The sequence below is a fragment of the Xiphophorus couchianus genome, chromosome 4 (genome assembly GCF_001444195.1).
Source record: "Xiphophorus couchianus chromosome 4, X_couchianus-1.0, whole genome shotgun sequence".
In the NCBI taxonomy this organism is placed as follows: domain Eukaryota; kingdom Metazoa; phylum Chordata; class Actinopteri; order Cyprinodontiformes; family Poeciliidae; genus Xiphophorus; species Xiphophorus couchianus.
Window position 1 is genome coordinate 13,273,382 of NC_040231.1, and position 24,275 is coordinate 13,297,656.

At 37.3% G+C, this 24,275-nt stretch overlaps 1 protein-coding gene across 6 annotated transcripts in view; it reads right to left on the reverse strand.

Moving 5' to 3' along the window:
* Nucleotides 1-16,743: 16,743 nt before the first annotated feature.
* Nucleotides 16,744-24,275, reverse strand: part of rufy2 (RUN and FYVE domain containing 2) — a 30,185-nt gene continuing 22,653 nt past the window's right edge. For 4 of the 6 annotated variants that reach the window (XM_028015514.1, XM_028015513.1, XM_028015516.1 and 1 more), the window contains 6 exons: nucleotides 22,043-22,162; nucleotides 21,707-21,836; nucleotides 20,944-21,038; nucleotides 20,790-20,838; nucleotides 19,761-19,841; nucleotides 16,744-18,837 (listed from right to left, as the gene is read on the reverse strand). In XM_028015514.1, the coding sequence (XP_027871315.1) occupies nucleotides 18,694-18,837; nucleotides 19,761-19,841; nucleotides 20,790-20,838; nucleotides 20,944-21,038; nucleotides 21,707-21,836; nucleotides 22,043-22,162 (619 nt within the window). In that variant the 3' untranslated portion in view covers nucleotides 16,744-18,693. Of the gene's footprint in view, nucleotides 18,838-19,760; nucleotides 19,842-20,789; nucleotides 20,839-20,943; nucleotides 21,039-21,633; nucleotides 21,837-22,042; nucleotides 22,351-24,275 lie in introns of those variants that run through there. The other 2 variants (XR_003595252.1, XR_003595253.1) reach the window with 2 other exon arrangements.

Sequence of the window (24,275 nt, forward strand, 5' to 3'; positions counted from 1 at the left end):
AGTTTTAAAAACTATTTTCTGAAATTTCTAATTTCTTTTAAAGAAGAAAAAGCGAGATAATTTCTATTAAAAATTACAAAATGAATTAGGTATTAAAAATCTAAGATTTATTGCCTTGTTCTAAGTAGTAGTAACAATAAACTTTATAAAAGGGACAACACAGAGCTCAAACATAAATGTCACCATTTGATTTGTTTTACCAGAGTATAGCACAAGCTAATTTACATCTGCAGTCCCTTGACTGGTCGTTAAAATACAACACAATCATAAAATAAAACAGAAAATATAACACCAAAAGTTGCTTTCTAGCTTATAAATTGTGGAGTACTTATTAGACCAACATTTAGCTTTATAATTTTAATATTGGAGCAAAACCTAGAGAAACTCCTGTTAGTTTATAAATTGTGGAGTACCAGAACAAGAGTCAAACATGGAGAACCAAGATTTAGCTTTATACCTTACATATCTATAACAAACTTGAAACACAAACTCACGGCATACACATAGTCATACAGTTCATGTTTACATAACTTTTACCAATATTCTCAAGTTGGATTTGAAATCTCTCATGGATCAAAGATGGATGTTTTTCCACTTTTCACTGAGATGTGTCCTGGTTGCTAAAGAAACGCTTGTGAAGTGTGTTTCCCCGCTGAGATTTTTAAATTAGTTCAGCAGAGGTCCTGCTGTAGGTGTGCCTGTTCGCGCCACGCTAACATCAGCCCGAGCTTTTAGAACAGGAACCTCTCCCTCCCTGGCTGTTTCTCCTTCCAACTATTCTCCGTCTTTCATTCCCAACCACTCTTTTTATCTTTATTACCCTCCATCTATCCCTCTTCCTCACTCTCTCCCCTCCACCCTCGTCTGACCGTGAATGAATGCTCTCTGACTAGTGGAACATATGCTGCTGGTTGTTCAATACCCTCCCTCTGAGCGGGGGCACATCCACGCATGTGTGTGTGTGTGCGTGTGTGTTCATTGAAACATACGCCTCCTGTTGCACATCGGCCATCTGTTCCTTGAATGGACTGATGGAGTGCTGCTGTAACCATGACTATAGGCCATTCAGTCAAACTGCCCCTGCCTCCCTCTCTTCCTCTCTGTTTCTCTCTGTGTTTGTGTGTGTTTATGTTTAGGAATTGGCTGGCAGAGTGGAGGAATTCCCACATGTTGATGAAAGGATGCTGACCTTCCACGGCGACCTGCTCCTACTTTATCCAGTCCTCCTTTGGTCTCCACATTCACAGAGATTTGTTTTTACTGTAGCTGAGGAAGCGGTGCCCATCGCCCAGCTGGAGCACTTATAAACCCCGGAGAAAGGGAAGCACAAAGTAATCAGAGAGCAACGCTGAAAAACACGAGATAAACAGGAAAAAAAGACCACTTTACACTTGAAACCTCAAATTTTGCTCTATGAAAATATGTTGTCACCTTCCTAAAATAATGGCCTCTGTCATTTTTTTGCCAAAAGTGATTTATTTTTTGGCAATAACAAAAATCATTATTTTAGTAAGATTTACTAACTTACATTTATTACCAGAGGTGAGTAGAGTACCCAAAAGTTTTACTTAAGTAAGAGTAGCACTGCTTTAATTTATTTTTACTCAAGTAAAAGCAAAAAGTAGCCATTCAAGTAATTACCCAAGTAAGAGTAAACAAAAAGTATTTGGTTAACAGTCTATTTAAGTACTAAGTAACCGATCAAATTATTAATAATTTAATATTTAAAAATTAAATCATCAGATGGACCAGAATATAAATTTGTGTGGTATTGTTGGTATTTTAAGGATAAAAATGACATTACTGTGTATAAGTAACAAAAAACAAAATCAGGCAAAATATATTTTTTTTCCAAAACAGTTTCTTTCAATAAATTTTTATAAAACTTTAACAAAAACTCCAGTGTGTGTCTGTGTCTGGTGAATATTTGGTTAAAAAATATTTGTTTTTCATTCAGTGGGTAGAAAATCCAGAAATTTTACTTAAGTAAGAGTAGAAATACTTCATAATAAAGTTACTCAAGTAAAAGTAAAAAGTAAAGCGTAGTAAAAACACTCCTAAAAGTACTTTTTAAAAAAGTAACTCATGTAACTGTGACTGAGTAAATGTAACTAGTTACTACCAAGCTCTGTTTATTACCAACTTATACACAAGATTCCTCCATTTAACAACGTTGCCCACAGGAAAGGACTCTGTGGGACGCTGTCTTTCTTTAAATCCCACGCTGCCTTTCAAACAAACATTTTCACTTGGATCTCTTTATTTTCTTTTTTCTGTTTAGATTTTTTTCTTTAAAATGTATTATTTTTCATTTTTATGAGGTGACCTTATGTGCCCTGAAAACACCCTTTAAATAAGATATATACTGCTCAAAAAAATAAAGGGAACACTTTAAGTGTGAAACACCTGTTTAAGTGTTCCCTTTATTTTTTTTGAGCAGTGTATATTAACTATACATAATGCTGACAGAAGCCAGGGCCGTTACCATGGTTACTGCTTCACGCGGTTGCACCCATCCGGGTATTTGTGGGTGGCTACCGGGCGGACCAGCAGCTGCGCTCAATTTCCCGCAAATTGGGATTTATAAGCAGGTTTGTGCGTACGCACGACGTTGTATGAATTTTTATTTTTTGTGCGCCGCACTTTTCTAAATTTCTTCGTACGCAAACACTTAGTGTGAAAGCTGCGCACTCTTTTATACGTGAGGGCCCTGATCTTTTTAAATGTCACCTGTTTTTGTTGGCCCTGATAAGCAAGCGGGAAGAAAAACAACAACCATGGCGGACGTTAATGAGGATTAAGTTGTTGATGTGCTGCTCCAGTCGGACAACAACTTCGACATCGTAAGCTATGCTACGTCGTTAGCATTCATGTTTACTTCCGCAAACAATGAGCACTTCTTCTTCTACTAATTTTAATGGCGGTTGGCAGAACACTGAGCTCGCTCTCTATGTGTGACGTTATTGAGCCCTCTACTGCGCATGCGGGACACTTTCAGGACACTTTTCAGGTCGTTTCAAGTCGCAAATATTTGGAAATCTGAACGACCACGCCAAAATAATCTGATTTGATTTAAAAAAAAAATTGAATTTGGTTCAGTTCAGGCTGCAGTGTGAACGTAGCCTTAGTTTTTAGATGGATCATGAGCTGTGTGTTTACTCTCAGCCCACCCCCATACCTCCTGAAAAGTGGCCTTCCCGCATGCCTGGACACACACACACACACACACACACACACACACACACACACAGAGCAGTGGGGCAACAGTGAAAATGAATATTGAGTTTCAACTGTCTCTAACCACTGGTCTATTCATCAGACCATTCAGCGGCCCCACCCTCACACACACTCTGCCCCACCCAGCGCAGTGGTCTGCTGGCCATATGTCAGCCCCATCTCCTCCGGGACACCTCTCCTGGGACCCCTGTTTCTTTTGTAGGGGTGTGTGTGTGTGTGTGTGCGTCTCATCTCGCTATCTCCGATCTGAATGTACCACACTGAGTCAGGAATGAAGAAAGCACGACCACATAACAGAGACTTATCTTCAATATTCTTTACGTTTCTGGTTTGTTGGGAGGAGAAAAAAACAGAACAGGAGTTTTAATGCGAACCGGCTGAAAACGGTGGCAGGCCCCCTGTTTTCCTGTAGGGCAACACTGACTTTGATATTTGGAGACATGGCTGTAAAATGTGAATTTGCCATTCGGGGAGTTGACGTTGTGGCGTCTGTGTGCGTCTCTGTCTCTGTGTGTGGAAACATTGATGTAAACAGGCTCTAAAAAGAGCAAAAGCTGCTAATTTTAGCAGCAGACATGTGCAGCATTATTGTTTTCTGGGCCTTTATGGCATTTATACATGTGGTTCCTACTAATACTGCTACTAATCCTGCAATTATCAGCTTTATCTATTCTCCAACATGCTTGTTCAATTCATTATACTCTTTGATTCTCCAGAACTGCAGGGCAGTATCAGGACAAAAAATGCATTTATTCATTTCTTCACCATTTCAACAGTAAGATCTTTGTCAGGCTCTGTAGAAAGTTTCTGCTTGATTTAATTAAAACAATGTTCACAAAAACATATGTATGTATGTATGTATGTATGTATGAACACACACAAAATATGTATTTTTTATTTTAAAAATATTTTTTTTAAAAAATTTAAATTTAGAATTTTTTTAATTGAAAATATTGTTTATATTTTTAAAATAATATTTAAAAAAATAATATTTTAAAAATAAAAATACATAGTTTTAAAAAAATATTTCAAACAAACAATGCTAGGCCTGGTACTATATAATAATAATAATAATGCATTTTATTTGTCAGCGCCTTTCAAAACACCCATTGACACTTTAAAACATTAAAAACACAAATTAAACTGTAAAAAAATCCACACCGAGGGAAACTGTGTAGTTTAAGTTTTTTAATCTGCATTTTTATTGACACGTCCTGAAATCATTAAGAGTTATGATCGTGGCTCTTAGGAACTGGAGTTGGAACATAAATGTCTGTTTGATCCAATCGTTGAAACAAACACAAGTTTGTTTCTTTTTCATGTTTGATGATTTCTATAGTTCATATTTTTGATTTACAGGGCGACTGACACCAAGTCGCTCTCCTTCTTATCCGATCTATTCATAGTCGTCTTTCTGCTTCTTCTGTTTTCTGTTTCCAGCAGGTTTTGGGTTTAATCTGTCGATTGCTGTCCTTGCAGCGCTTTGTGTTTGTTTTGGTTTGGTTTCATTAAGGCGGCCTGTTTTCTTCAGATGCCTCCCTCCTGTCAGCTGTCTGGGCTTAAAGGACAAGCATGACGAACGCTCAACCTCAATAAGTGATGTAGCTTCAAATCGTGACCGTTCAGGAGGTTTTTCAGGCTCAGATTTCCACAGATTTTAAACCAAATGTGCGTGAGTGAGAGACCTGAGGTGATTTCTGTGTGTGTGGTAGAAAACATTCAGGGTTTCCCTCTGACACAACACTGTTTTATTTATTGCCATGTCCTTGTTGTTTGGCAAGCTGAGGCTCATTTCAAGTTGTTGTTCTTTGTTTGTGCACAAACCAAAATCCATGCATGTTCTTTACAATTATCCAGTTTCATTTTTTAAAATTTGGCTCCATCCCTTCTCAGTAGCCTAGGAAATACTAAACATAACACAACAAGTAAGGAAATTTGTGTTTGGTCCAACGCTGCTTTGTTGTAACAATGGTTCTTGGCAATAAATCACATGCGGCTGGAAATTCAGTTTATTTCCACTTAAATGCTGCCACATTTATGAGGAAAAATGCATTTGTGGATTGAGCAACAGAGGTTGGTATGCGAGTTACTCCCATAAAAATCTTGATAAATCCTATCTGCCTCTGCCAAGCGGTTGTTTTGGAGGAACCAGCGTGATGTGAGGCGTCGCCCTCTCTGAGGAACGAGCCGTTTCAGGCCTGCTCGCTTAATTTCAGCTAAAGTTAATTTACTTGTTTACATGATAAAAACGCAAAACGATAAACAAAAAAGAAACATTACATTAAAGCTGCACTGTGTAACATATATAAACATATTTTCTTACGTATTTGTTGAAACTGTCACTATGTTGAGACAATTTAATGTGAGGGAAAAAAAGTCCCAATGCTAACGAGAAACAGCCAATCAGAGCCAGGGGGCGGGGCTTACACTGTAAAAAACGTTTGAGCCACATTTAGTTGTGTCTAGTATCTTTTGCTCTTTGAGTCAAATAAATGTAGCGAGTTTTAGATTTTGATCCTAAATGTGAGTTTGTGAAAGATAAACTTACAGTAGTAAGTTGTTAACTTTTTATTTAGAATTGAATAAACTAGAGTTTTTAGGTTAACACTTTATTAACCTAAAAAAGTGTTAACTTTTTTAGGTTAGGTTAACCTTAGGTTAACCTTTTTAGGTTAACCTTTCAAGAATTTACGTTTCAGTCTGTTGTCTTATATGTCTCTGTTTTAGAGTTAAAACCAGAGTTTGGTAGTAAAAAGTTACATTTACTTGAGTAACCTTTTTGAAAAAATTAACTTTTAGGAATGTATTTATTTTGTTTACTTTTTACTTGAGTAATTTTATCATGATTTCTACTCTTACTTGAGTAAATTTCTTAATTTTCTACCAACTGAATAAAAACAAACCTGCTTTAACCTGACACAGACATACATCTGCAGCGTTTTGTTAAAGTTTCATAAGTTTTTTTTTATTGAAAAAACTGATTTGGAAAAAAATGATTTTATTACATATATGAATTATTGTCATTTTCGTCCTTAAAATACCAAAATTTCCACTTAACTTTGTATTTTGGTCTGTCTGATGGTGTAATTTTTTAATTTTAAATGATTGATGTTTGATCAGTTACTCAGCACTTTTACTTAAGTACATTTTTGGTTACTCTGCCCACTGTTGGTTATAAAATCATTTAAAAACCTTTATTTGTATTTGACCTCTGGCGTGTAGCTGAAACTTTAACTCACGGCTCCTTCTGGCTCTCGCTGCATCTAATCGGACTCGGTGGTGAAGACAAAACTCGTCTTCAGGCTCGATTGTGAAGCTTCTGCTTCGTGTTTCTTGGCTCTGTTGAAAAGCAGCTGGCAGCAGCAGAAGAAAACATCCAGACAGACATGAAGAAGACGATGCATCTCTGGGATTGTGACGGCATTAATACTGTGCAGCATCAGCTAAATCATAGAAAACATTCAGCAAACACAGAATTAATGACCGCAGCGTTCTTAGCTAGTTTATCATAGCTGACCCAAATCACTATTGTGTTCACTAACATGGATTAACTATGCTAACAATAGTGTATGAACTAAAATTAGCCAAAATGCAAAGGTTAGCTTAAATGCTGTGAGTAGAACTAGTCCGTTCAGTGTAATAAACAAAGCTAATAAACAAAAAATAGCTAAAATGCTTATTTTAGGTACAAGGCTAATGTTATCATGAGGGTTATCAATAGTATATTGAATCACTAGCATGTTGATGCTACCAATACGATGAGAGTTATCACTAGCAAGTTGACTAACACAAAATTACTCCATTCAATATGCTAGCATTAGTGTATAAACTATAGACATTTAGCCAAAATGCTAAGGTTAGCTTAAATATTGTCAGCACATTTAGCATCATCAGCATATTTATTTAGATTGATTTAATCATTTCAGTGTAATAGACATAGCTAATAAGTCAAATATGAGTTAAAATGTTTATTTTGGGTATAAAGCTAACGTTAGCATGAGGGCTATCAGTAGTATTTAACCTGCAGCATTGTAGTTATGTAAATGTTTGTAGCTGAATGTTTGAAAGTTGGTTCAGGTTTTAAAAACTGACTGAATTTCATGTTTGGATCAAAAAACAAAACGAGAAGCCAAGCAGAGCAGCTGTGGTTCTGGTCCTGCTCTGAATCGGATCACCGGTTCCAGTTGCTGCCCTCTTCCTCTTCCTTCTGGCACTAATGTGTTGATGGGTGAATTACGACACTTTCACTTGGCTTTTCTCTCTTCCTCCCCTCATTCGCCTTGCTCTGTAACGCTCTAACCCTCCGCAGATGACCGTCGGATGGGACTTCCTCTGAAGTGCAGATGGGTCACACGCATGGGGCCCGGGTTAACAGGCTGGCAAGTTGGGGAGGTGGAGATCACAAGGTCACGGCCAAAGGTCAGGATAACTGTGAAGTCCTCAAGCTCAACGGAGACCCACTCATCTGATGCTTCTTCTGTGAAAACTCCTGAAAAAAATCTGCCTCGGTTTCACATTTTGTAGCTAAAAATTACCACAAATCATGACTGTAAAATATTATTTTTCAGGAAAACGTTTTATAAGGTTTGAAACTCATTAGCATCCGATTTTAAGAGCAGTGAAATATTTACTTCAAAGCTGAAGCGTTGGCTGAAGATGAACCAGAACCGTACTCATTTTTAAATGCAATTCTTTTGATTCAGTAGTTTAAATACAGGATTTTATATCACGTTTTGATCGTTTTATTGTATTTACTGTTTCATTCAAACCAACTGATCAACCTCCTTCTAGAGAATTAGCTTTGGCTGTAAACTCTGGCCACATTCCATCACTAATATGAGCAAATCTTTGTTTATATTCTAATGTTGGAAAAAAAACCCACAATTTTGCAAGTGATGTGTTTCCATTAAATAAGAAATTAAATAAAAAATCATCTGAATAAGCTTGTTTATGCGATAAGTAATTAAAATTATGGCAGAGATTACTGTAAACAGAGATATAATTCAAACATGGCGCTCATCATCTACAGCCATCAGAGGAGACGCTGGTGTCTTATTCAGGCGCTGCAGCGGCTTTGTGTGCGTCGCTTTGGGGAAATTATAGTCGGAAATTTTAACAGAAGAGTTTTGGATTCAACACATTCGATAAGAACTGTGCGCCGCACATTGCTGTTGTTGTCTTCTTCATCGATTTCGCCAGTAGTAACACCCGGTTGATGATCATGTGACTCCCGTGATGTGAAAAAAGTGTTTCCGTTTTGTTTATTTTAATGTGGCCGAAAAGCCACTTGATCTAATGCAAAAACCTTTTATCAAATAAACAAAAGGTTTTTCTCAAAATTTGTGAGTTTCTCTTAAGCAAATTAATTTTCCTCATTTAAATTTGTGTAATTTTATGGTTAAAGGGAATACAGCTCTTGTTATGCAGGCATCAGATCGTCTTGATGTTTGTTTGTCATATCTGATCCTGTGAAAGAAAAACTTTTTAAAATTTTAATTCAAATCTGTACACAGTATTTTCTACCAACAAAAAAAGGATAAGTATTGGCAGCTCTGTAAATAATTAAGAGTCCACTTGAAATGACCAGTTTCTCTGAATTTACCTTTTATATTTATATGTTTGAGTAAAATGAACATTTTTCTTTTATTTTATGAACTACTGACAACGTTTTTATTTGAAGAAACTGAGAAATGGTGAAAATAACTAAAAGATGCAGAGCTTTCAGACAATTTCAAATAATGCAAAGAAAACAAGTTCATGTTCATTTAGAAACAACAAAACTAATGTTTTAACGCAGGACGAGTTCAGAAATCTGTATTTGGTGGAATAACCAGGAGGTTTTTAATGAGGTTCAGGCTTTAACCAAGTTCAGAGATGGCAACAAAAGCTGAGAACATTCATGGAAATAATTTAAGTGAGGAGAAATAAATTAAATGAAAAAGTAAAATAAATGGATTTGTTGCACTTTAAGTTCTAAAATCAATCATTATTCTCATGACGCACGGATAATCACAGACATTTTATCACTCAAATATGCGGTAACATAAAATATCGGGTGACTTTCCGTTACATGACCTTTAATGTCGTCGTTCATGCAAAGCTTTTCTTTGAGACTCTGACTCTCCTGTTCTGCCAGGTTTATCTGAACTTTTACTGCTGTTCTCAGAGACAAGAGGCCACACAACAAGACAAGAGTGCATCACATTTAAGCCACCAGACGAAGAATTGGGAAAACATTTTACTGCTGAAATGTCACAAACAGACATTTCTGAGTCCAGCGCAGCAGCTGCGGCGTTTTTCTCCACATAAATTACAGCTTCGGTTGCAAATCCTTTCCTCCAAACTCTTTGATCTCAGAGAGGAAGGACGGGTGTGTTAGAGAGAGAGTGTTGGCGTCGGGTCATCTTTTTCCAACCGAGCTCCTCCAGGCGATGTTGGGAGGCAAACTCCTCCACAGGGTTTAGTCAGACTTTCACTTGGGAAGGAGTTTGATTTTAAAAAGTTTGACCTTATTTGTTGTGAACAGGCTCACACACGGGGTGTGTGTGTGTTTGTTTGTTTGTTTCTAATACCTTGTGGGGACCCTCACACACACACACGTTTGCGCAGCTATCTTTGTGGAGACTTTCCATTGACTTCCATTCATTTCTACAGCCTAAACATTACCCTTATCCTAACCATTAGATACCTAACCCGATCCCTAACCAAAACTCAATTCACACCATAGTCCTAAATCTGACCCCTGACCCAAAAACAGCGTTTCCCCTTGTGGGGACCAGGCTTCGGTCCCCACAAGGAGCAGTGGGTCCCCACAACGTAGTATATGCCAGGAAAATGGCGCGTGTGTGTGTGTGTTAATGGAGGCTGAGTTTAAAGCTGCTCAGCAGGTTGACGTCGGCTCGTCCTGCTCTTTGATAAACTCAGTCGCTTCCCTTTAGCGCCTGACTGACGAAATGCAAACCGTCACCTTCTGCTGCGGCGCATCAGGCTGAGGGACACGATTCACTCTGAAAACAATTCAACAATCTGCTTTACTTGGTCAGAGACACAATGTGAGAAAACAAAACAGGAAAGGAATTAGAACAAACTTAGAGTCCAGGGAAAAAATAAAATCTTCCAGAACAGGAACACTTAGTTTTTATTCCTTAGAAACTGTGGAGTACTCATTATTTTTACAAATTTAGAGCACACTTAGAAAGTCCAGAGATTACTAACTTATTTAGCATCCCAGAACAGGGATTAAAATAAACTTGGAATCCAGAAAAACTACCTTGGCAATTATGTTTTAGACTCATATTCTTCAAACCCAGAAATGGAACGAGACCAGAGAATATTTACTTATACCTACCTACCAACCCTGAACAGGAGTTTCTAGTTTATCTAGTTTATATACGTTGGATCAACACTGTTGGCTACTTCCTGTTCTTCAAACCCAGAAAAGGAACGAGACCAGAGGATACTTATCAACCCTGAACAGGAGCATGTAGTTTACATACTTTAGATCAACAGTAGATTATTTTTCCTCTTTTGCTTTTTCCTTTGGTTTGTTATTTTGTTTGCATTTATTTTTAATTCCTGTAAAGCACTTTGTATTGCCTTGTTGCTGAAAATGTGCTACATACATAAAATTACCTTACCTAAATATTTAATTTGAAAGCTAAAAATCAAAACATAGAAAGTTCAATATTATTCATTTGGAACTAAATATTTCCTGAATAAACATTTAGTTTGGAGCAAAATATTTAGATTTCTAACTAAATATTTTATTTGGAAACAAAATATTTAGTTCTCAAATAAATACTTAAATATTTGAATATTTAGTTTTCTAGCTAAATATTTAATTTGACAGATAAATATAGGAACTAGTATTTAGCTCCCAAATGAATATTTAATTTGGAGCTAAATATTTAGTTTTCTAACTAAGGTCAATATTTAGTTTGGAACTTTGACCTTTATAAATGTATGTATGGTGAATATGACTTTTCTCTGTGAAAGGCCAAATAAAACTAATTTTTGCTTTTAATTTTTTACAGTGTAACTTTACAAACGTCACTCCAGACCTGGAAACTTTAAAAACTAATTTATCTTGGAATGAAATCGACTTTGATCAATTAATCTGTTTGTTTCCGCTTTAATTTGTTATATTATGTTTAATTTGTTTCTTCTCCTAAACGCAGCGGCGGCTCTCATTCTGACTCAGCAGGGATTATTAGGGATTATTAGGAGATTAGGGCAGAGAAATCGCGGAGAAGTTTGAGTTTTCACACTCAGATGACAAGTGAGATGCAGATCAGAGCCCAGAGAGACGAAGACTGAAGTCACAACGAAACTTTAAATAGGACAAACGAGGCTCTTTAGCGCGTATCTGCTGACAGGAACAGGAAGTGTGAGGCAGAGCGTTTAAAGGAGCAGAAATTAACAACTCAGATTTATTCTCCTCCTCGCTCCGATTTCTAATTCAGACCCAGATAAATAAGTTTAGTCTCGACACTGAAGCTTTGTCTGTTTTCTATTTTTATTTCTCCCAAACAGAAGCTGCTGGGTTTTTCATAGATTTGATCCTGAGTGAGAATATAAATAACAACAATAGCAGTGCTGTACGTCTGGTCTGCTGCGAGAGAAAGAGACACTGGTTATTATGTTTAGTTTCTTCCAGTGGAAATGAGAAACGTTTGGTAAAAATACGTTTTTGTCAAAAGTCAAGAGAAGCAGAAAACATTTTATTGAAAGGAATAAAATGTTATCAGAGATTTGATCTACTGTAGACAGAAAAGAAGCAATAAAAATATCTGAAATTTAAAAAAACAAACAAAAAAAACTAGGAAATTTATGAGTTTCAAAGTTGAAAATATACTAGAAAAAAATTATTTGAAAGTCTTTTTTTTTTACTTTTGAAACTCTGTTTCCATGCTTCCATGTTTTTTTTCTAGAAAATTTCTGAGATTAATCTCAAACTTTAAAATTTTTTAGGTGGAGATTTACTCCTCTTTTTTTCAGTTTACAGTGAACCTAATATGTCATCGTAGTTGAGATACTAATCCACACAAATTATTGAAATTACTGAGAAAACAGAAATTATCCATAAACAATAACCTGACTTTTCTTCCAGAAGTGATGACAACCTTTGTTCCTTTGGAGGGTTTTCATATTTAAATAATCTGTTTTGCTCCAAATACAAAACTATTTTAACCCAACTTCAACTTTTTATGTTATTTATAAAGTAAAGTCAGAAGGGAAATTGTGAGAAATAAATGAGTGGATGCTACAAAATGGCTGCTGGAAAAGACAATTGTTTTGTTATCATGCAGAAACACCTTGCTGCATTCTTGTTGGTTGTGCAGGAGGCTCCACTTCTGTTTTTCAAATATGCATGGTTGTATAATTTTGCATCTGCTTGCAGCCGTTTTCTTGTACGAGTGTAAAGGTTGAGTTGGGGTCGTGGATTTAAAGTGACAGAGGCCTTAAAACCTCTCATTCAGAACGGGCAAAACTAAAATCTCATATCTTAACAATAAATTTGTGTAAAAATGTAATGAGCCTGCGTTGTGTAGCCTATTCTAACCTGTTGAAGGGGTTAGTTAGTTGGTTAGAGGATCACATCCTATTGTCAGTGAGGTGTGAACCCCAGATGCTCCGCCCTCTTCCACACCAGTCCAGGTGGCGAAGCCCCCACTGGGCGACACTTACCACCAGTATGGGGAGCTGCTCCACATTTAGATACCAGAAGGCGACTGCAGTCGGAAAATGTCTCTCCTTCTCAACAGATATTAATATAATCAGGTCTGAATGATAAAATAAAAAACCTAACAAATCTGTGAGGAAGGCGGAGTGGACTCCAGGTCTGACCCGTTAACACTCAGATCCCGACCGGGTTCTTGGTGATCTGGGTCGTCTGATTCCTGCTGTTCATACCGACACGTCTGTCTGGGCTTCTACCGGAGTCTGATTTCAGGCCGACTATTTCGCTCCGTGCTGCAGATAAATATGTCACTATCACTGCACAGTGACTGTGTGTGCTGCATAGTGACTGTGTGTGCTGCACAGTGTGTGTGTGCTGCACTGTGTGTGGGTGTGTGTGTGTGTGTGTGTGTGTGTGCTCCAGATTACCAACGAATCTCTTATTTAAATCCAGACTGTTAGAAAAACGCCCTGTTTTATTTTAGACTTTGGGTTCAACCAGGGAGCAGAATCTGAACATTTGTGGAAGAAAGTAGCCAAATGTTACTAGAGGAGACCATCGGGGGTCAAGGTTCAAATTCTTGCCAGACAGGCAGAGAGTCGCTCTGGCGTCCAGAGAGGCGCTGCCAAAACCATGGAGCTCTCACTTAACAGAAACTGAGTTTAAACAGAAGATTTCAATACATTTTATTAATGGAAACACGGTAATTTAATCAATCAATCACGTTTATTTTAAAGCACATTTCAGCAACAAAGCAGACCAAAGTGCTTTAAATCATAAAAACACAAAGTCATAAAGACACCAAATCAAGAAAACCAGTAAACGTTTCGTCGCTACACATCAGAATGTTTGATCAATGTTTCATTTATTAAGGTTAAGAAACAAATCTAAGCAGCTGGTTTTAGTCTTGATTTAAAGGAACTCAGTGTTTCAGCTGTCTTGCTGTTTTCTGGAAGTTTGTTCCAGATTTGTTGTGCATAGAAGATTTCAGTAAAATGTATTTTGAGGAAGCTTTTCAGCCGTATTCAAATGAATCAGGTGTCAAACTCATTTTGGGCCAAATCCAGATCATGAATGCTCTTAAAGGGCCGGTTGTCCCAGAATGTATTGATTAAAAAAATGTTCACAAACTGTTAAAATATCTATTCTTAAAATTAAATAATATTATTGAATATCTTTTCAGCCCCTCCAGAGTTTTTTGATACTTTTTGTGATTCTTTTCCCCAATAAAAATCAGTGTTTGTGGTACTAGTGTGGAAATATTTGCTCTTACTTATGATGATAAATGCGTCTTTTTGTTACTGTGTATAGATCATGGACTAATATTTTAAGTGTTGAAAAGTCAAGCTGAGTTTTGTCTGATGAATCAACATGTTTATTTTTAAATTGAATTACTGGAATAAATCACCTTTTTATGAGATTCTGTTGTATTAAAATGCAGCTTTATGTGTTAAACCTGATTAAACTCTTCAGGAATCATTAAATTCATGTTTCTTTTCAATTCCTTATCATCCAGTTTGTTGTTCTTTGTCTCGTATTTACAAATATTTCTCTTGACTCTAATAATTTTGTGGAATATTTTAACCCTTTTTAAATAGTTATTTTAAAATGTACTATCTTTTTTTAAGTAATAAATTGAACAATTAAGGTTATTTAATATCACATTTTGTACAACTTTCGTTGTATTTTGAAAATGGGGTTTTAATGAAGTAGCAGCAACAATTCTTGTTTTCAACTATTTGATTTAACGTTCTGGGTCTTTGGCGCCCTCTATCGGTCAATATTTTTATTGCACACATTTTTATAGGCATGAAACGTCTCCAGAGTTGTTAAATTCCCACAGAGTTAATTTAAAATAAGGTTTAAATTACTTTTAAAAGTGCAGCTAAGCGTCTTGAGTTGCTTTAGCTACAGCAGACCTCCATGTTTAAAGCTAACCAAGTTAGCATTAGCTCACGTGCTGTCCGTGTTTTCAGTGTCATTTTAAGTGCTGGTGTTCGGACTGTCTGGATCCAGTGATAACATGTTGTGGGGCTTTTGTTGAAAGAAAAGACGATTATTATATAACAGTCACACATGCATCATGTAATTGGTGTTATTCGTCCCGCAGCCTCTGTAATTTGTAAACATAAACTGACCCCAGCAGACGGTGTTTAGCATGAAGCAGCTCTGAATGTAGCAGAAATCAAAAGATCTGATTATTTTTACAAAGTGATTTTGGTCGAGTTTCTACTGCAGATATTTTGATACGTTTGAAATAAGAAAACTAATTCACAAGTAAATTTAGAGCAAGATATAGAAACGCCATTCAACATTTAAGATGGAGACAATTTCTTCAACTACATCTAAATGGTGAACCTGTCTGATGTCGATTTAAAAACAAATCACTCGTATTATGCTTAGTTTTCAGAAAAAACACGCAGTTCCTACCCAAGTTCTGAGGGTTCCCAATTCAACACCAATGCAATCCCATGTAACCCCGATTCAACCCTATTTAAACCCTAAACTAACCCCAATTCAACTCCAATGCAACCCTAATACAAACGTATTTAAACCCTAAACTAACCCCAATTCAACCCCAATGAAACACCATGCAAACCCTACTCAACCCTAACACAACCCTATTTATTAATTAAACCTTACATTAACCCCAATTCAACTCCAATGCAACCCTATTTAAACCCTAAATTTGTCCCAATTCAACTGCAATCAAACCATAATGCAACCCAACCCCAATGCAACCCTAACACAACCCTAAATTAACCCTAATTCAACCCCAATGCAACCCCAGTTCATTTGAATTGGCATAATTGAATGCTTGCCAATTTGTGGCAAGCACATTCAGATCTGCTTGGGGGCTGAATATAAATCTACTCCACACTGTGCACAACTTTCAGATGCTCTTTTATAAAAACAGGTCCAATAAAGTACATTAGCTGATTTAGGGTTAGAAACAAATGACAATGTTAATGTGACCTGAAGTAAACTTTGACTGTTGCTAATCAGTAACTGTTGAATTAACAGAGGCGACAGTTTTAAAGAACAAATGCGCCATCTAGTGTTCACAAAGTGAAAGCACAAATGAACTTTCTACCATTTCTGTCAGATATAGAGGATCTTTTGGTGAAATTGCTAATTTCTCTTAATTATAAACTGAATTAAAATGCATTGTTTTAAAAATGAAGCTTATTTATACAAAGAGAAAATTATTGCCCTGGAGATATAAACTTAAAAATGTATCAAAATAACAGTGAAAAACATATGTTGATAAATTTGAAGCTTTTTCTTCATTTATTTCCAGGTTTATTGTTAGAGCTGCTTTTTATTGACATATGAAACAACTTTTATCATCTTTTTAAAACCTGCCAAATTTAGCCTAAAAACAAATTATTTCACATTTCATATCAGTCGACAGGTCTAGGTTTTCACTTTAGGCTTGCAGATGTTCGACTACTTTCACGTCATTTTTTTTTTAGTTGCTATAGTTTTTCACTAAGCCAGAGTAAAAACACAAGTTAATCTGTTTCTGAAATCAAAAATCTCAATTTTATGGCTTTGCTTGCTGGCGTTTAAACTAAAGCCAGTTAAAAAATTAGAATGTGAAATTATTTTTTGTTTTGCTTTGTGTTCTGAGTAACTTAGACAAACGACAGAGGTACAAATGTTGACAAATTATACTAAAACATTAATGAAGCGCAATGTTTTTTGTAAATATTTTTATGTCAGCAAATAAAATAAACTTTTTTACATATTTATCCAGAAATGGAAAAAGATTAAATGCAAATTCCAGAGTTTCCTAGTTTATGTAGAAAACCCTGTCATACATAAACAGTCAGATGTCTTTATTATTTAATATTTTGATTACAATCAAACTTAACCATTTATTCCGTTTTAACTAACTTGGTGTAGTTTGTAGTTTTTGGCCTAAATGTAAAGGCAGATAAATGAGTATAAAGCTTGGTCTGTCCAAAGCTGAGATTATAAAGGAATAATATAAACAGAAGACAAAACACACTTTAAAAAAAACAATCACTTTATGAGGTCAAAAACAAACATCTTTCCTCAGGCAGTTAAAATATTCCTAGCATGAACTGCGTTACCAACAAGTGGTAAAAATACAAACAAAAGTTATAAACGTTCCTTGTAAACCATGGAGCAGCACTGAACTTTAACAGCTGACTTCAAGTTAACAGGGTTTGTTTAGACATCAATGTGCATAATTCACAAAAAAACAAAGAAAAGTACATTTAATAAACTACATGATTGGCAAATACCTGTGTGTCGTTAGTGATTCACAAACTGCTTGTTGCTCTTCTTTGAAGAGGATCCGCTGCGTTAGTGTGGCTTTAATCTCTTTAATTAACTGGCTAGTGTTGCTACTTTGGGATATTTAAGAGCATTTATTTGAAATGTCTTTGCAACAGATTGGAGTTGATATTAGCAACATGAGAAAGAGAGATGGTGGTGCCAACACTGGTTCAAATGGCACTATTAGAAAAGTGTTTCTGCCTCAACATGATCAAGTTTATCTTCTTAACTTTAGCAAAATAAAATCAACATAACCCGTTTTTACAGCACAGATAATTATTGTAAAAATATCTAATCAATATTTCTCTGTAGGCTAGAATTTGGATCTAAATTCAACCTGCGGTGTGTAACTTTTACAGAAATATATTTACATATTTATTAAAACTGCCACCATGTCTTGATAATCAGGTTTCTCCACATCCTCTCTGTGCTACTATTATGGTGATGACAACCAATCAGAGCCAGGAGGCGTGTCTTAGCGCTGTCAATCAACCTGAAGAACCTGCTTCTAAAGGTGCTAATGTCAAAGGATCAACTTATCGTTCCAGGAAATCTGTTTATTCATTGGTAGCCGTGCTAACTAGCTTTAGCATTGGTGAACCAGCTGTAGCTTAGCAAAGAGCAAGCAGTAGGGGGTGAGTACAAGAGTGATTGACAGCACTAAGCCCCTCCTCTTGGCTCTGATTGGTGGTGTATTTCTGCTCTGGGAGAACTGGGAGCAGAGGAAAGTTGCACAGATTTTCTGTCTTGTACTTTCACGACTTAATGATAATTTTAACAAATATGCACTTTTTAAAATAAAAGTTACATACTGAGGCTTGAACAGTTTGTGTAAACATTTGAGGTTCTCCAAAACCCAGAGTTTGTACTTCAACAACAACAAAAGGCACATGTCTGTCAAGCGCTGTGCTTTCTGTCTAATCTCATCAGTTTAGGTTTCAAGTTTGTCACGTGCATTAGAATAATGGAGTAGTGAGAACGACTGGGTTTGGTCCAGAAACCCAGTTAGGCAGAACCAGTCAGTGCAGCTTCACTTTCAGTTCTTTTTCAGGTCGTTTCTTCTTTCATATCCAGACTCTCTGAAACGGCTCGGCTGTTCCACTCCATATATTACTCTCCTCTAGTCTTCAAAATAGGGTTTCTCTTTTAAAATGTTTCACCGCCCTGAACTTTGACCCCATATGTTGCATCTTCTTTGCTACAAATCTAAGTTTTTAGGATGTATTAGTCAGAAATAGATCAGTCACAACTTCCTCGTTTTCCAGTTGCACTTTTGTTGAAGAATTGTAAAAAAAAAAAAAAAAAAAAAAAGACTTGAAAGGTTCATGCAGATGCTGCCAAACTTAACAGAAAATAGAAATGCTGTACATATGATGAGGATTTGTCGATGTGGTCCAGCGTTAGCAGCAGCCTGTAGCAGACAGGCGGCCTGGTGAAGAGCCTTTCTGTCCTGGCAGTGGAGTCTGGCCTCATGTCGTAGTGGAGGAACATCTCTGGAGGAGGAGAGCGTGGCAGGTGTCACACACTCTCACCGGCTTGGGAGACGCAGGCAGAGGAAGTTCGTTGTCGGAGCAGCTGTTGCAGAAAATCTCCCCGCAGTTCCTGCAGTGGTGCTGCAAACAGACGCTCAGCTTCAGCCTTAAAATCCAGGGATTTAAACTTTAGAGGCTAAAGCTATGTTCGCACTGCAGCCTGAAGTGACACAAATACCTTTTTTTGTGACATTATTTTTTTTGGACGTGGTCGTTCACACTTCCACTTATATGCGATCTCCAGTGTGAACTGCAAGCCAGGGACGCACCGATTGCAGTTTTCTGGCCGATCGGCGATTACCGATCTTTTAAAAAGCCTAACTTAGTGATCCCGATTTTGGCAGATACCATTTTTTTGTCTGAAATGTTGCTCAATATATCAAGAATGTTGCTGAATTGGCAGCAATGGGGTGACTATTGTTAACTGTAAATGTGCAGACATGACCTGGTCGGCTGGTTTTAGACTTTTACAGAGGTTACTAACATCGGTGGATAAGATCGGCTTCACGTATAAAAATCAGCCGATCAAAGATCTCCCAAAATTAAGGAAATCGGCACCCCTACCTCAAACGACCTGAAAGTGTCCCGCATGCGCAGTAGAGGGCGCAATAACGCCACATAGAGAAAGCACCATAAAAGAGAAGAAGAGCGCAGCGTTTGCAGAAGTAAACATGGATGCTAACGGTTTAGCATATCCATCGATTCTGAAGTCGTTTTCCAACCGGAGCAGCATGTTAACTTAATCCTCAGTACAATCCGCCCTGGTTGTCGTTTTCTTCCTGCTTGCGGGTATCAGGAAGCAGAATAGTGACGTCTATCGAGTGTCAGTGGCATCCAGGTCGGGTGAACGCGACCTGGACGTTCAGATTCATAAGTATCGGATGGCCAAGTGATGTGGTTTACATTCGTCATGAAAATTAAGGCACAAAAATCTGAATTGGTTCACTTCAGGCTGCAGTGTGAACGCAGCCTAAAAGTAAAATGGCTGGAACGGATTTACTGACTTTTCGTCTCGAAATGGAAAACTCCTTCTCGCACAGCTTGCAGTGAGTCGCATCTTTATCCTTCAGCCACACCTGACCGCCCTGAAAGCAAACACCAGTCTGATCACTTCACAAGCTACAGAAACACAAACATGTTAAAGAATATATTGGAGAAATGACACAAAATGTGGAAAAACCTCGAGTTGTTCCAAACACGACAAGTTTACAGTCATTTTTCCCTAAAGGGTTTTGTTGCTTAGATTACATTATTTCACATGTTCCAGACCTGGAGAGTTAAAGGATTCATTTCACCGTTTTTATTCTTTAGGCTAATTCTCTTCTCAAAAGAAATTAAATCATAACGAGTCAGGAGTTATTTCATTAACAGTTTCCATCTGAATCAACTGCAGCAGTCTATTGAAAAGTCTTTATTTCTAGTAAACTGTAAAAACACAAAATCTTACCAAGTATTTCTGGTCTGGTAGTGGAAATATCTTGGAACACTTGAAATAAGAAAACTAAAGTTCAAGTAACGTTTCAGCAAGACATAGGAGCGTAGTTAAAGTAAATAATTCCTTAATATTGACTAAAAAGTAAAAAGTACTAGTTCAACTGGGAGATTGTTTCACCTATAACACATTTTTCACTTCTTATAAGTGTTGTCCAGCAGAGATAAAGAGATAAAACCAGCTAGCCAAACAGCTGGAGTTCAGCTTGGGTTGCCAGGTAACGGGCTGGGCTTAGTTTGGGTTGCTAGGTAACGAGCTGGGCTTAGTTTGGGTTGCTAGGTAACGAGCTGGGCTTAGTTTGGGTTGCTGGGTAACGGGCTGGGATGGTTTTCTGATAAACTGAATCTTTTATTTTCAGGAGCTATAAGCCCCAAATAAATCAAAATTAGAAATGTTCTCAATATGTAATTCTGAAAAAAAATGATTCTGTACATTAAAAGTTTAATCTTTTGAACTGAATTACTGAAATAACTTTTTTTTTTAACTTTAGCATTTTAAATTTAAAATGTCACTAAAGCTGGCTACAAAGGTTTGATTTCACCTGCAGGGCCTTGTTTGCTTCTTTGATGTCCTCAATCTTCAGTTTGGACCTGATGGACAAAAATGAATTAAAAACTGAGGATGAGACTCAAAACATTTAGTCAGAACCAAATGTTGACGCATCAGGTTTCAGTCGTTTATGAGCGTTTACGTACTCGCTAAGTTTGGAGCCCAGCTCCTCCAGGGCCTTCTCTTGGTCCTCACAGATGGTTTTCAGCTGAATGTTTTCTTCCTGGAGGCGGTGAAACTCCTGGAAAACACAATAAAATTTAAAAATCTGATGGAAATTCAGCATACAAGCTGCGACAAGCCATGCAGGACACACAGAAGATATTTAAAAGAAATGATAGATTGGTTTTTGTCCTAAACGGCCCCTCGTACTAAAGAGGCTTAATCAGACTAGTGCATCATACAGTATACTGCCAACTACTGGCCATCCACTGCAAGTGTAAGAAAAATTGTAATTAAATCCAATATGGCCGACAGACTGAAAAGCAACTCAGGAATATCCAGTCCCTCCTTCTACTGTTGCGGTAAAACAATATTGTGACATCAACTAACCCTAAAGACTAATATTACTGATGTATTTTCCAAATAACAACTTTGTATTTGGAGAAAATTACAACTGATCACCTAAAGAAAAAAATCCTACAAATTTCTTTTACAACATAAATACAACATCGCCACCTTTTTTTATGCCTTAAGAAACTCAAAAACACTTTGGAAAAACAAATATCTTGACATAAAAGATCATAATCAGGGCATGAAAGAGTGAAGAACTTCATTCAGAGGTCAGGACCTTTCCAAACCTTGAAAACACCTGAAATTCAAGCATTTTCAAGCACCTGTCTGAGCCTCGTGCTTTGTGGTTACCATGACGACACGTGAAAAGCCATGAGGTGTTTAGTTTCTCCTGACCTTCTTCAGGCCGTTGATCTGCAGGGCCTCAGTGCTGAGCTGGGACACCATGTCTCTCTCTCTATCCAGATCGTTCTGCAACGTCTGTCTCCACTCACGTTCGATCTTCAGGTCCGTCTCCAGCTGCTGCCTGAACGTCCAAAACAATCAAACACAGACGAAAGAGGGGAAACAAACTCAACAATGTCATTTTTAAACTAATTCACTGTTTTGTTTAAAGAAGGGGGAACTAATCTGGTTGGTGGGAGTATTAAAATAACCCAAAATATTAGCTAAACTCCAGAGGTGAGTGATCTGTGATGAAGGTCTAACAATCTGAGACGGAGTTTTGCTTACAGCTGCTTCTCTCTGAGCTCGATCTGCCGCTGCAGGCTGTCCGCCTTGTTGGCAAAGTCCAGCTTGAAGCGCCTGGATCCCTCCACGGCGGAGCTGCGGTGCCTCTCCGCCTCCTGTAATCTGCACCATTATAACCAGGGGACAAACTCAGGACCGTGGAGAGAAAAATCTGGGAGGAGTGTGCGCACGGGGAGAAAATGAACCAAACGGGAAAGAAAAACGATGGACGGGAGGATGGGGTGAAGACGTGCCGCTTGTTTGGCTTGATGTGAAAGCTGCCAGAAAGTAAAACGGAGTGCTGCAAACTGCTGCAAAACAACGGGGAAGAAATGAGTGAAAAATAGAGAAAATAACTGGTACCCAAGTGCAGCTTTAGTGTGCAACAAATCCTACATCTTAGACACAATGATCGGCCCACTCTTCAAAATCTACAGGTGACTGAATGTCGTTTTATTAAATCGACTGATAAGCTGCAGGTACTTTAGATAAAAAGCTGAATAAAAACTCCAGTCACACCCAGGACTTTCAAAACACTTTCATTTATTGATCACTGTGGTAAAAGACAACAGTTGTGAGCTTTAACTAACAGGACTGGGTCTTTATTTCTGTCTAAAAATCCAAAGTTTTATAAACATGTAAGTTAGAATAGTCAGAAGGATTATTATTATTTTGTAGTATACCGAGTATCACAGAAGAAGTCAGTAAATATGTCGAAAACGAGAACAATGTTGACTTTTACAGCTCTGCCTCTATAGTTCACTGCAGTCTGTCGTTATTCAGCGTTTCACAGAGAAACCCTGCAGTTTTTACCAAACTTTTAACTTTAACTAACAGCTGAATTACCTCCTAGAGAGACGGTTACTGCAGACAGTGAGGGCGGGGGCTGACTGCAGGCGCACGCTGGGTCGTCACAGCCACTGGGAAGCAGGTGAGGAGGTGCAACACATGCAGCACAAACCAGCAGCAGACCTGAAGCACACAGTTCTGTCTGATGCTGCATCTGCTCTAAGATCCTTACTGACTGACTCCGAAAATAAAATAACATAATAATTAGGGCTGTAATGAGATCAATTTACACCGTAATAACACGAAATATTACCATTGTTGTCTAGTTTCTGGTGTAAATATTTTAATACACTTGAAATAACATTTCAGCAGGTTGAGGCTTGGTTTTAGTAAATAATTCCTTAATATTGATGAAAATACCAGCTCCATTGGTAGATAAATTAACTTACAACATGAGAAAATGTCTTGTTATAAGTGAAATATTCTGCCAATACAACAAGTACTTTTTACAAATTATTGACTTAAAACAAGTCTCAATTTCTTGCTAAAAAGTTAAAAAAAGTTGAGGCTTGGTTTTAGTAAATAATTCCTTAATATTGATGAAAATACCAGCTCCATTGGTAGATAAATTAACTTACAACATGAGAAAATGTCTTGTTATAAGTGAAATATTCTGCCAATACAACAAGTACTTTTTACAAATTATTGACTTAAAACAAGTCTCAATTTCTTGCTAAAAAGTTAAAAAAAGTTGAGGCTTGGTTTTAGTAAATAATTCCTTAATATTGATGAAAATACCAGCTCCATTGGTAGATAAATTAACTTACAACATGAGAAAATGTCTTGTTATAAGTGAAATAATCTGCCAATACAACAAGTACTTTTTACAAATTATTGACTTAAAACAAGTCTCAATTTCTTGCTAAAAAGTTACTTGTAAGTTAGTTTTGTCTTATTTCAAGTGTACTAAGATATTTGCACCAGAAACTAGACCAAAAATATTTGGTAAGACTTTGTGTTTTTGCAGTTTAGTGCCCCGGTTGTTTTCTTTTTTAAACCTGAACTTTGCTGCTAGATGCTGAAACTGAGGCTGCGTTCACACTGCAGCATGAAGTGACCCAGTTCTGATTTATTTTGCCGTAATGCGACCTGAATCTGATATTTTTATGACAGTCTGAACAACACAGGACGGATTCTTTTCGAATGCGACCCAGACCACCAGGGCTGCGTTCACACTGCAGCCTGAAGTGACCCAATTCCGATATTTTGTCAAATCGGATTTTTTGCCGGAGCCGTTCACACTGCCACTCATATGCGACCTGTATGTGATCTGCAGTTTGAACGGGGAAAAGGACCTGAAAGTTCCTCCACATGCCATGTAGAGGGCGCAATAGCGTCAGCGTTCTCAGTGTTCTGCTAACTGCCATAAAGACGAAGAAGAAGCGCT